The sequence below is a fragment of the Geospiza fortis genome, unplaced genomic scaffold, assembly GCF_000277835.1.
Source record: "Geospiza fortis unplaced genomic scaffold, GeoFor_1.0 scaffold27, whole genome shotgun sequence".
NCBI lineage: Eukaryota > Metazoa > Chordata > Aves > Passeriformes > Thraupidae > Geospiza > Geospiza fortis.
In genome coordinates this window covers 4,641,903-4,652,360 of record NW_005054329.1, presented here as the reverse complement: position 1 = coordinate 4,652,360, position 10,458 = coordinate 4,641,903, and the positions used below count along the sequence as shown (strand labels likewise).

The 10,458-nt window shown below is 56.9% G+C and overlaps 1 protein-coding gene across 1 annotated transcript in view; it reads left to right on the top strand.

The window, feature by feature from the left end:
- The first annotated feature begins 9,107 nt into the window (after positions 1 to 9,107).
- The window catches only part of LAMC3 (laminin subunit gamma 3), a 23,755-nt gene continuing 22,404 nt past the window's right edge, over positions 9,108 to 10,458 (top strand). The window contains 3 exon segments of the mRNA XM_031057298.1: positions 9,108 to 9,159; positions 9,162 to 9,361; positions 9,363 to 9,726. Of these exon segments, the coding sequence (XP_030913158.1) occupies positions 9,108 to 9,159; positions 9,162 to 9,361; positions 9,363 to 9,726 (616 nt within the window).

Sequence of the window (10,458 nt, the reverse complement as noted above, 5' to 3'; positions counted from 1 at the left end):
TGCGGGAAGCCTGCGGCTCCTGCTGGGAGCTGCGGCTCCTGGCAGCGTTTCCCCTCCCGAAGCTGCTCTGCCCGCGCTGCCCCGGGGTCCCGGCTTGGCCTGGGGGAAGAAAACGGCTGAAGCAACACAGGATCAGACCCAAGCTCTAAACAGAGCCCTTTGAAACATTTCAGACACTCTCTCCGACGTTGTGGCCCAAGACAGCGAGCAGAGTTGCAGTGGGGGCGTGGGGCAGAGGCTGGGCTGTGGTCAGCGCTGTGCCCCCTGGGGACAGGACACTACAGAGAGTGGGACAGGAGGGTGGCACTTCACCCTCCTTGTTGTGTTCAGCCACACTCGGTGTGCATCCCCAGGCTGCCAGAGCTGGTGAGAGCACCGATGTCCCGTGGGTCACCGAGACGCGGTGCCAGGGCTGGGGAAAGGCTGGGATGGGGGACACCGAGCCCTCCCCCAGGAACAGCGTGTGTGCTTTCTTTGGCAGGGAGCCAGGGGAGGCAGAGCCGTCGCTGCACACGCACGGCGTCAGACATCATCATCATATTAATAATGAAAGGGCAGCTCCTTCAAAGCTCTCCGTCCCCGCGCCGGCGAGAGCGCGGAATGCAGAGGAGCTGCGTGAGCCTCATCCCAAGCAGCCGAGGGAGAGCGCTGCGGTGCCCGGATGGTCCTTCGCTGGTCCTTCACCAGGCCACCGACCCGGAGTGACAAAAACCCACCCTGGTCCCCCCTGGGGGCTCTCCCTGCTGGGAGTTTGGCTGCTGCCGGGGTCCCTGCACAGGAGCAGGGCAGCCCAGGGTGTGCCCAGCTCCTGTTCCAGCACTGCCCTGTGCTGAGGCTGTGCAGGCTCCCCTGCCCCCCTCTTTCAGCCCGTTTTGGCTGCCAGGGAAGGAGCCTCTCCCCCAGGGTGCTCTGTCCATTGCTGAGTGACACGGCAGGACACCGCTGGCTGTGTCAGGGCCTTTTTCTTCCACGGGAGGAATCGATGGTTCAGACAAGAGACAAACCACCCACAAAGAGCTCTTGGGCTGCAGCCTGCATGGGGTCAGTGGCATCACTTCTGTTCTTCTCCCTGCAAGATATTTGGGTTTCCAAAACCCCGCCTTTAACACCCCTGTTTTGTCTAGAGCATCCCCCAGCCTGGTTGTACTTTGTGAGGGTCTCAACAGGATCAGATCAGGGCTGAGCATCTTTTCTCCTCTCTCCCCTCTGCCAAACCCTCTCCTCCACTTTTGCCCCTCTTGGCTGCTGATGCCATGGTCTGGAGAGGAGAGAATGGAGCCCTCTGTGCCAGGAGGAGATGGAGCACCCCATGCCCAGCCTGTTCCCATCCCAATCCCACCCCATGCCCTCGTGCTCTCCCTGGCACCCCAAATGTTTCAGAGGGTCCCACCCTGCAGCAGTGTCCCAGAGGGGTGGGTGCTGCTCTGTCCCCCCCAGCTCTTCCTTCCCAGCCCTTTCTCAAGATTTTTTTTCCACTCCTCCCTCCAAACACAACAAAAGCCCCAAATCCCCCGCAAATGAGAAACCTCTTTTTGTTCCTCTTTTCCCTTTGCTTTCTGCTACGGCAGAGTATTGATTGGAGCTGATGTGCTGTAATCCGCCGTTTCTCTGAAAAGTTGGCATCCCAGAGTCCCTGGAGGGGCCAGATCCTGCCCTGGTGTGGGTATTGCTCCTCTGCCAGGCTTGTGGATAGCAGGAAAGCTGCATCCATCCCCATCCCATCCCATCCCATCCCATCCCATCCCATCCCTCTCTCTTGTCCCGTCCCATCTCTACACTTGGTGAGAGGGTCATCATGAGCAGCTGATGGGTGGGAAAAGGCTCTGGTTTGGAGCAGATCCAGGTCAGATCCCACTGGGATGGATATCCAGAGTGCTGCCTGCCCTTTTGGCAGGGCAGGGGATGGTGAAGGAGGGATGTTGGTGCTGATGAGAGGGGCTGGCTGGGGGGCTCAGCAGGGATCTCCAGAAAGGAACAATTCCTTTTCCTGACAGCCAAGGAGGGCTGTGGGGAGGTAGGGCTGACCCCAGGCTGAGAGGGGCTCACTGTGGGGTGCAAGGCTGTCTCTGTGTGTCTGGGCCCTGGCTGGAGACCCCTCTGTGCCCACCCACCCACACAGCTCCTTTCTGCTGCCACTCCATCTGCACTGCATGATGGCAAATGGGCTGGAGAGCTGGAAAGTCAGGGGAAAGAAACCCAGCCAAAAATCGCCAAAAAACACAAGGAAGATTTTAATTTAAAACCTTTTCCCACATGGAGAGCAGCAGCCTGGGCCATCTGGAGGAGCATATGCAGGTGAGGGGGGGCAGTGGTGCCTCCTCCAGCTCCCCTTGCTCTCGGCAGCCTCCAGAAAGGGCTTTGGGCTGGTGAAAACTAACCCGGGGGGGACCTGGGTACCCCAACCCCAAACAGCCTGGGGGAGCCCAGCTTTCCCCTCCTGAGCTACCAAGACCTCTCTGTTTCATTGCTGTATTTGCTGCAAAAGTGATGATGAATCCCAAAGCAAACTACAATAGCAGCTGAGTTTATTGCGAGAGATTAATTCAGCGGTTTAATTGAAACCACAGGAGCAGGATGGGAAAGCATCAGTGTGGGGCTGGGAGGAGGGGGTCAGGGTCAGCTCTGCTCAGCACCCACATCTACCCCGAGCCCCTGCAGTCAACGATGCCCAAATTAGCAGATTTACTCCTCAGAGGACTTCTCCATTGGCTGAGCATCACATCCAGCATCCCAAAGCCCCAAGTCTCCTAGCAACTCCCCAGCTCTGCCTGTGCCCACCCATTAACCCCTTCCCAAGCCCTCCCCACGCTGTGTGGAACACCCGGCACTTCGAAGGCGTCGCTGCCACACTGGGTGGGAGCAGGGATTTATGCAGCAAATAAATCTGCAGGAGGCTGGAGGGAAGCTCAGGATGCTCGGCTGGGTGGGAGAACCAGGCTGGTTAGCCAAGACTTCAGAGTGTTTGATTCCAGGTGGCACAGAGAAACCCCTCAGGTTTATGTGTTGGTGGTTTGGTTTCTAAATGGCAGGTTAGTTTGGAAGGTTTTATCCTCCCAGCTTGTGGAGATGATGGGGAAAGGCCAGGGAACCCCCAAACCATGGCCAGCCCGTGCAGCTCCCAGCTGGCATCGGCGTCAGGGGAGGCTGAGCACGAGCCAGCCACTTCCTCCAATTCCAACAGTAAATCAATGACACAGTTTCTTTGAGGATAGGATGGAAGGGAAATTTTCAAGGAAAATGGCCTTGAAAGTGTAAAAATCACAGCAGGACATGGTGTGATGGCCAGGTCTGGGATGAAGGAAGTGGGGCTGTTCCGTGATGGTTTTTTCAGATGGGATGTCCAATACTTGCCTGGTTTTGCCTTTAGAGATCAGAAAGGAGGAAACCAAGGTTGGAAAAAATAGTGGGGTTTATGGTTGAAAAATAACAACTGACATGAAAAACAACCAAACAAGTTTGTTTGGGTTTTTGGTTTTTTTAACTGTCTTAATGGATATAGACTGGGAAATGTATCCAAAGATCACGTGCCACTGAAAAGGATAAATCACTTCTCTCACTTTAATGTGCTTTGTTGGGTTTTATCAGAAACATTGTCATAAAATTACCAAATTGAAATTTTAAATGGGAGGGGGAGAGAGGGGATATCTCGAGGGTTTGTTCTTGCTTCTCTTTTCTTATTGCCAAATAAAATACAATTAAAGCAACATTTTCTATGCCAGCCAGCGTAGCTAACATCGCTTTTCTGACGGCACTTTTTTCTGTCAGCCAATGAAAATAAATGATGCAGGATTACCAGGGAGCATCCAGCCTCCGTGGCTGGAGGGGGATGCTGAGCAGCAGGCATTCCAGTTGGAAACAGAAGGGTTTTATTCCCGTGGTAAGTGGAAATCTCCAGGGACGTTTCCCACAGAGCTCTCTGCCGCCGCCTGGAGCGAGGCTTTGTTTTTCCTTCGCTCTCCCAGTGCCCACCAGTGCCTCCCAGTCTAACCCAGTCCTTGGCACAGCCGCCACTCTGGGAGTGCCAGATTAACTCGGGACCCCCTGCAGCACCTTTGGGGTGACCCCAGTGGCGTCACCATGGGCTCTGTCCCCCGTGGGGCTCATTCAGTGCCGGGGGCTGCCGGTGGCTCAGCTGCTGCCTGCTCCGAAATCCCCGTGGTAATTGGATGAGGGCACCGGTTTCCATGAGAATATTAAATCAGAGCCCCAGCCCCAATGCAGGGCGACACGCCTGGGGATAGAGAGACACGGTAGATCACGTTACAGAGGAGTTATTTCTCCTACTTTAAAGTCAAAGGTATCGCAACAACTTTTATTCATCGCAGAGCGTATTGGGGCACCTCTGATGGATGGGAAAGGGAGGGAGGGAGGCAGCCCCTGGCAGAGGGGCTGAGCACTCAGCACTCGTCACAGTGATGGGCTCTGGGGGGCTGTGGGAAAGCCCCCAGGCTTACAGCAGGCTTAAAAAGTCCTTAAGCGATTCCCAAGCCTGATTTTCCAAAGCCCCCTGAGAAACCATCTCTGTGATGAGGTGCGAGTGCTCAGGCACTCTCAGGGGACAGCCCAGGCTGTGGCTGTGGCCACAAACCTTTGTGGCAGTGCCAGTGCAGGTGCTTCAGTGCTGCAAAGGTCTTGTGGGCAGCAGCTCAGCGCCACCATCCAGAGCTCGCTCCCCTTGGGACCAGAACAGGGAGCCACTTAGCAAATGAGGGGCTCCAGTGTCCTCCCAGTTACCAGCTCAGACAGGTCTCTCATTGTGGTGACCATCTGGTGGCATCTGCTGCTGCTCAGCTGTCACCCACCCCCCTGGTGAAGGGGAAATTCGGGCACCTCATGGATGGGGCAGGCAGGGGGCATGTCCAGGGATCCAGCAGAGGATTGGGGGCAGCCATGGCAGGAACATCCCATGCCACGGTGGGGATGGATGGATGGATGGATGGATGGATGGATGGATGGATGGATGGATGGATGGATGGACGGACATCTCCCCACCCCACAGCACAAAGGCAGGGAGGAACACACAGACAGATGTGCCTTGTTAGCCAATGGAGTGGCCTCAGGTGATGCTGACAAGCCCATCAAAGGGGTTTATCAAGGGGACTGGGGCTGGCAGGAGGCTGCTGGTTTTATCTGAGATGCTGCTTTTGGGCTTGGGAGAGCCTAAGCCTCTGCTCGTTAATTAGAAAGGCTTCGAGGAGGTTTGTACTGGTTGGCCTCACTTGTGAGCAGCCGTAATACGATGAGCGATTAGGGACTGTGGAGCTTTTTAGGCAGTGTCATTAGGCTGTTGATGAGCTCAGGAGAGAAAAGGTCCTTTTTGGCTGTGCCTGAAACAGGCTGGTCCTGCTCTGACCTGGCGCTTCCTCCTGCTGTGCTCCCCGACCTCCTGAGCCCAAGGCAATGGGTGAAAAGCGTGTCCTGCGGACAGTGATGGCTTGGCTGTCACCCTGTGTCCTTGAGCTGGGTCAGATCTGGAGTAGCTCAGCTCATCACTGAGATGATGAGCTTGTGGTCATGCACGAGTGAAGCTGAGATGTTCCTATTTTCACTGTCTGCCAGGTATTGAGAGAATTTGGGGATGATTACCTCTGAAAAGGTGACTTTAGACCATTTGTGCATCAGGGAAGAGGATGGTGATGTGTGTCCTGACAATTGCTTTGGGACAGAGCTCCTTTACCCGTTATGGGGTTTCCCCATTTGTTTGGGCACTGCTGGTGAAGCCTTCTTGCTCAGGGGACATTCTGGCAGTGTCACTGCCCCATCCTCCCCTTGCCCCTCGAGGGCTGTGGCAAAGCAGGGAGCAAAATCTGCTGGATTTTCTCTGCCCTCCCTCATCTCCTGTCAGCCTTGGCAGAACTTCCTGCAGCTCAGCAGCGTGGTGGCCCTCCGTGGTCTGGCTGGCATCTCCAGCACTGCATTTGCAGCAGTGTTAATTAAATACTTTCTGCAATCAGCGCCACGCATGACCCCGCTCCCCGAGCTGGGCTGGGCTGGAATGTGCCATCATCGAGCGAGAACATGACTGCTGCCATTCCCAGGGAATTTCTAATAGAGATTTACTCATCCCAGGCCTCTCGTTTCTCCATTTTGTGACATTTTGCAAAGTTCAGGTTTACAAAATAAGCCAGCGTGCATGAGAGATGCTCCAGCCATTATTTACACTGCAGGTTTATTTTCCCACTACACTGAAGATGGGGTCTTCACTGCGTGGTCAGCAGAGCTGGGGGGTGTGCTGGCAGCTGCCCTTTCCTCCTCCCTGCCCATGGGGCTGCTGTTTGTGACAAAGAGCACCCTGTCACCCCAGCTGTGCCCCCTTGCAGGGCTGGGAGAGCAGCAGAGCCATGTCTGTGCTCATTGGAATGCTCGTGGCATCCTGCAGCTCAGCCTGCCTCCAACCCCTGCTCCAGTCCCAGGGCGAGGGATGCAGGGGGAGAGGGAACTGGACACAGTGTCAGGAAGGACCATGTAAGGCTGCTGTGGTTTTTGGGCTGTGATTTGGGATGCTTTAAAAATAAGGCTGTGCTGAAAGCGGGAGGAGAGCATGGAGGCAGCAGGCTGCCAGCAGAATCCTGTTACTGTGCCCCAGGTCTCAGCTACAGGCACAAAAGCCATTTTTGGCAAATCACTGGTGGTAGGAGCTGCCTGTTCCAGGAAGGTGAGGCAGCTGAAACACAGGTAGGTGTCCATCCCAGAGGCTTGCCCCTCCATGGCACAAGGTGGTGGTCAGTGCCCTCCTGACCCTCTCCCATTTAATCTGTGGCCAGCTCCTGTGGGTGGTGGGACCTGGGGCAAACCACCAAGCTGGGTGACCAAACCTTCTCCTCCTCAGGATGGAGCTGTCCATCCTGTGTTCCCCTTCCTCCAGCAAGTTCAGCTCATCCCTTTAGGAGAAGCTCCTGCTGGAAGTTAAGAACAGAACCACTCCAGGAGTGCAGTGGAGCCCGGGGCAGTGACCCAGCTCTCACCCCAGCCCCAGGGCGTGGATGGGGCCACCCTCAGCCTCAGCGGTGCTGGAGGCAGGTAAGAGGCACCCAGCCCCACACACCCTGCCAGAACCTGGCCGTGCTGCCAGCCTGGAGCTGGGCTGTGGGACACGAGGGGCTGTGGGATCTGGCACACCTCGCTCCTGCCCCGCGCCTGCCTTGTCAGGTCTGATCAGGGGGAGGATCAGTTGGCCCTGTTCCTCGCTCTCCAGATTTAATTAACGGGCCTTTCATCTCTACCCTGAAGGAATCTGCTATCTTCTGTCTTCTTAATTAACGTTCATTAAGCAAATCAGAAGAACATTTTCTCCTCTCCGCCTCCACGGCTTTTAACCCTTGCGGGGTTCCAGGTCTGTGTTGGGGCAGAAGAAGGCTCCTGGACAGGTTGGTGTCATCACAGCCTTGGTCACCACATCCCTCAAGTGCTTGGACCAAAGTCCTGGAGCAGTGGCTGAAGTCTCTCCAGGTACAGAGGAGTTCAGGTGAGGTTGGGCTTTGTTACCAGTGGACCACAGCAAGTGTAGGGCATCCCCTTGGGCAAGGGGCAAACTTGTGCCCACCACCTGGCAGGAGCCTGGTGAGGGCTTATCCAGTCTGGGGCACAGCTGAATCCATCTGGGAATGTGCAGTTCCCACCCCAGCTCCAGCATCCCCACTGCAGAGCACAGCAGTGTCAGCACCAATTCCCACCAAGCTCTGCCCCTGTGGGCCATGCCCTCACACCCAGTGGGCTGTGCTGGAGGAGGAGGAGGGATTGGGACACTCATCAGCATCCTGAGCCCTGGCTGTGTGGTGTCATCACTCTCTAGCATGGACCCCTCTGTAACAGGGGCAGGCAAATCCTCTCAGGAATGAGTGCTGCATCCCAAGGAGCAGGAGGCAAACCCTTGACACGAAAGGTTTGGTTAGAGCATGCTGTTAATAGTGCCAAGGTCGTGGGATCAATCCCCATATGGGTCATTCACTTAAGAGTTGGGCTCAATGATCCTTTTGGGTCTCTTCCAACTCAGAGTATTTTATGATTCTATCTCCTGTCCTGAGCTTACAGCCTCAGTACCACAGGAAAAGCAAAACACCTGGAAAACCTCATCCCTGCAGGATGCAAATCCCATTAAAACTGGTGCTGGGAACGCGCAGGGCAATTATTGAGCTGCAAACCCTTCTCTTTCTCCCCGGAGGCTGACAGTGGGTTTCCCACTGGCTGCCCACTCCCAGGCAGCTGCTGCACAGCTCCTGGATGCTGGGAAATGCAGCCTTCCCAGAGGAGCTGGCTCTGGCTGTCAGAGCCTGGGTCAATATATGATAATGGGGCTTTGAAACGGCGCTGCTGCCCAGGACTCTGATTCACAGCTCCCCTCTGGTGCTTTCTCCCGCAGCGTGTAGGGGAAGGAGAATAAAATAAATAAGAGTAGAAGGGAAGGGGAGGAAGGGAGCTTAAATTATATATGAGTACTAAGTTTCCAGAGCCCCTGTTGGCAGCTCAGAGAAGTGGGGTGGGGGTCAGAGCTCCCCTGTGCATCCCACTTTTGTAAATACAGCCCCGTGGGGTGCGGGTCAGGGTTTGCCCAGGGGCATGGCACCGTGCCAGGCTGCCTGTCTCCCTGATTGCTGCACCCTCCTGCCCTCATGGGTCAGACCTGGAGGGTGCCGTGGTCCCCAGAGGGATTCCCCTGGCACAGACTATAATTAGCATTAGCTGAGAGCTGCTAATGAGGCCTGGTGATGATCTGGTTTTGCCACCCCATGGAGATGCCTCCACAGGAATGTGACCTCAGTCAGGTCTGGGGGACTGGGCTGGCTCAGAGCAGCAGGCAGGGATGGGACCCCCCACTCGAGGGTGCTGGTGTGGAGACTTGGGATGTCACAGACCCATAACCCAGGCAGGCTGGTGTAAATGCCCCCCATAAATCAGTGTGGGGAGAAGAAGGTGCTGAATCTGTTTCAAAGCCTTTCCCTAATCCCCTCTTGATTTTGGGGCAGCAAAAAAACGGTGACCCCTACCAACTGAAGGACAAAGCCTCAAGTGAGGTATGCACCACCACAAGCCCATTCCCAGGGCTGAGAAATGGAGGAGCTCAGCTCTGCCCACGCAGCTGAAGAGGCAAATCCCCAATCCACAAAGCAATGGAGATGTTTCGGGGATGGAGCACTGGCTGGTCCCGTCCCCAGGGCCTGGGCACTGCGGGGATCCCAAACTCCACAGCTCTGCCTCACACACGAATATTTCGACATTCCCAGCAGCTTCCACAAGATGGACCTCGGAGCGAGAGGAGGTGCCGGGTGGGGGGACCCGTCCCATCCCATCCCACCCCGTCCCGTCCCATCGCGTCCCGCCTGCTGCCATCCGGAGGAGGCTCAGAGTCCGGCCGGGAGACCCGCGGCATGGCACGGCCTCCGGGGCTCTGCCTGCTGGCCCTGCTGGGGCTGGGGGTCTCGTCCCCCTGCTGGGACCCTCGGGGGCAGCCCCGCCGCTGCATGCCCGTCTTCGAGAACGCCGCCTTCGGCCGGGCCGTCCGTGCCAGCAACACGTGCGGCTCTCCCCCGGAGGATTATTGCCTGCACATGGGCGCCCAGCACGCCGGCGCCCTGTGCCACCGCTGCGACGCCAGCGACCCCCGGCGCCACCACAACGCCTCCTTCCTCACCGACTTCCACAGCCAGGAGGAGAGCACCTGGTGGCAGAGCCAGTCCATGGCCTTTGGCATCCAGCACCCCAACTCGGTCAACATCACCCTGCACCTGGGTGAGTGCCAGCAGGAGCCCCGGCGGGGTCGGTGGAGGGCAGTGGGTGCGAATGGAGGGAGATCGGGGTGCAGAGATGAGGGTGGATGCTCCTGCACCCTGCAGCTCTTGCTGCCAGCGCTGGGTTAAGGACAGGATCCTCCCCATGGCTTTTTAGGGGGTGTATGGAGGGAGCTGCCCTCTGCAAAGCGCTGAAAGGACTCGGGGAGGCTCTGCCCTGTCCACCAGCCGAGCCCCAGGACGCCAGGAGCTGTGCCTGTCTGTGCTGCTTCCCAGCCAGCCATGCCCGGAGTGCCTGCTTCCCCCTCCACCCCGGGCTGCTTTTCCCCCTGATTTTGGAAGCCTGAGGATCAGGAGGCAGATGGTTCCCACCCTGGGAGAGCCTTGCCCGGGGAGGGTGACTGCCGTGGGCGCCAAGCCCCCCCTGTTTCACCCCCGTGCGTTGCTCAGGGTGCCTGGTATGTCTCGGGGTGCCGAGCTCCAGACACACCGTGCAATCCCAGTAGGATTCCCCAGCTGGCATCAGACCCTCTGTGTTTTAAATACCGTGCAAGCCACCCACCTGGAGGGTACTTAAACCCAAGGGGCATGCCTGGCATTTTAAAAAGGTTTTATAACATTTTCCTGCCATCTAAACTCTCCTGGCTGTTGGCCAGAGCTGTAAAATCTTCATTCTCTGCAGTCTCCTGCCATCTGCATGCCGAAGGCGGGTAGTGGAGGGGCTGCGGCTGGA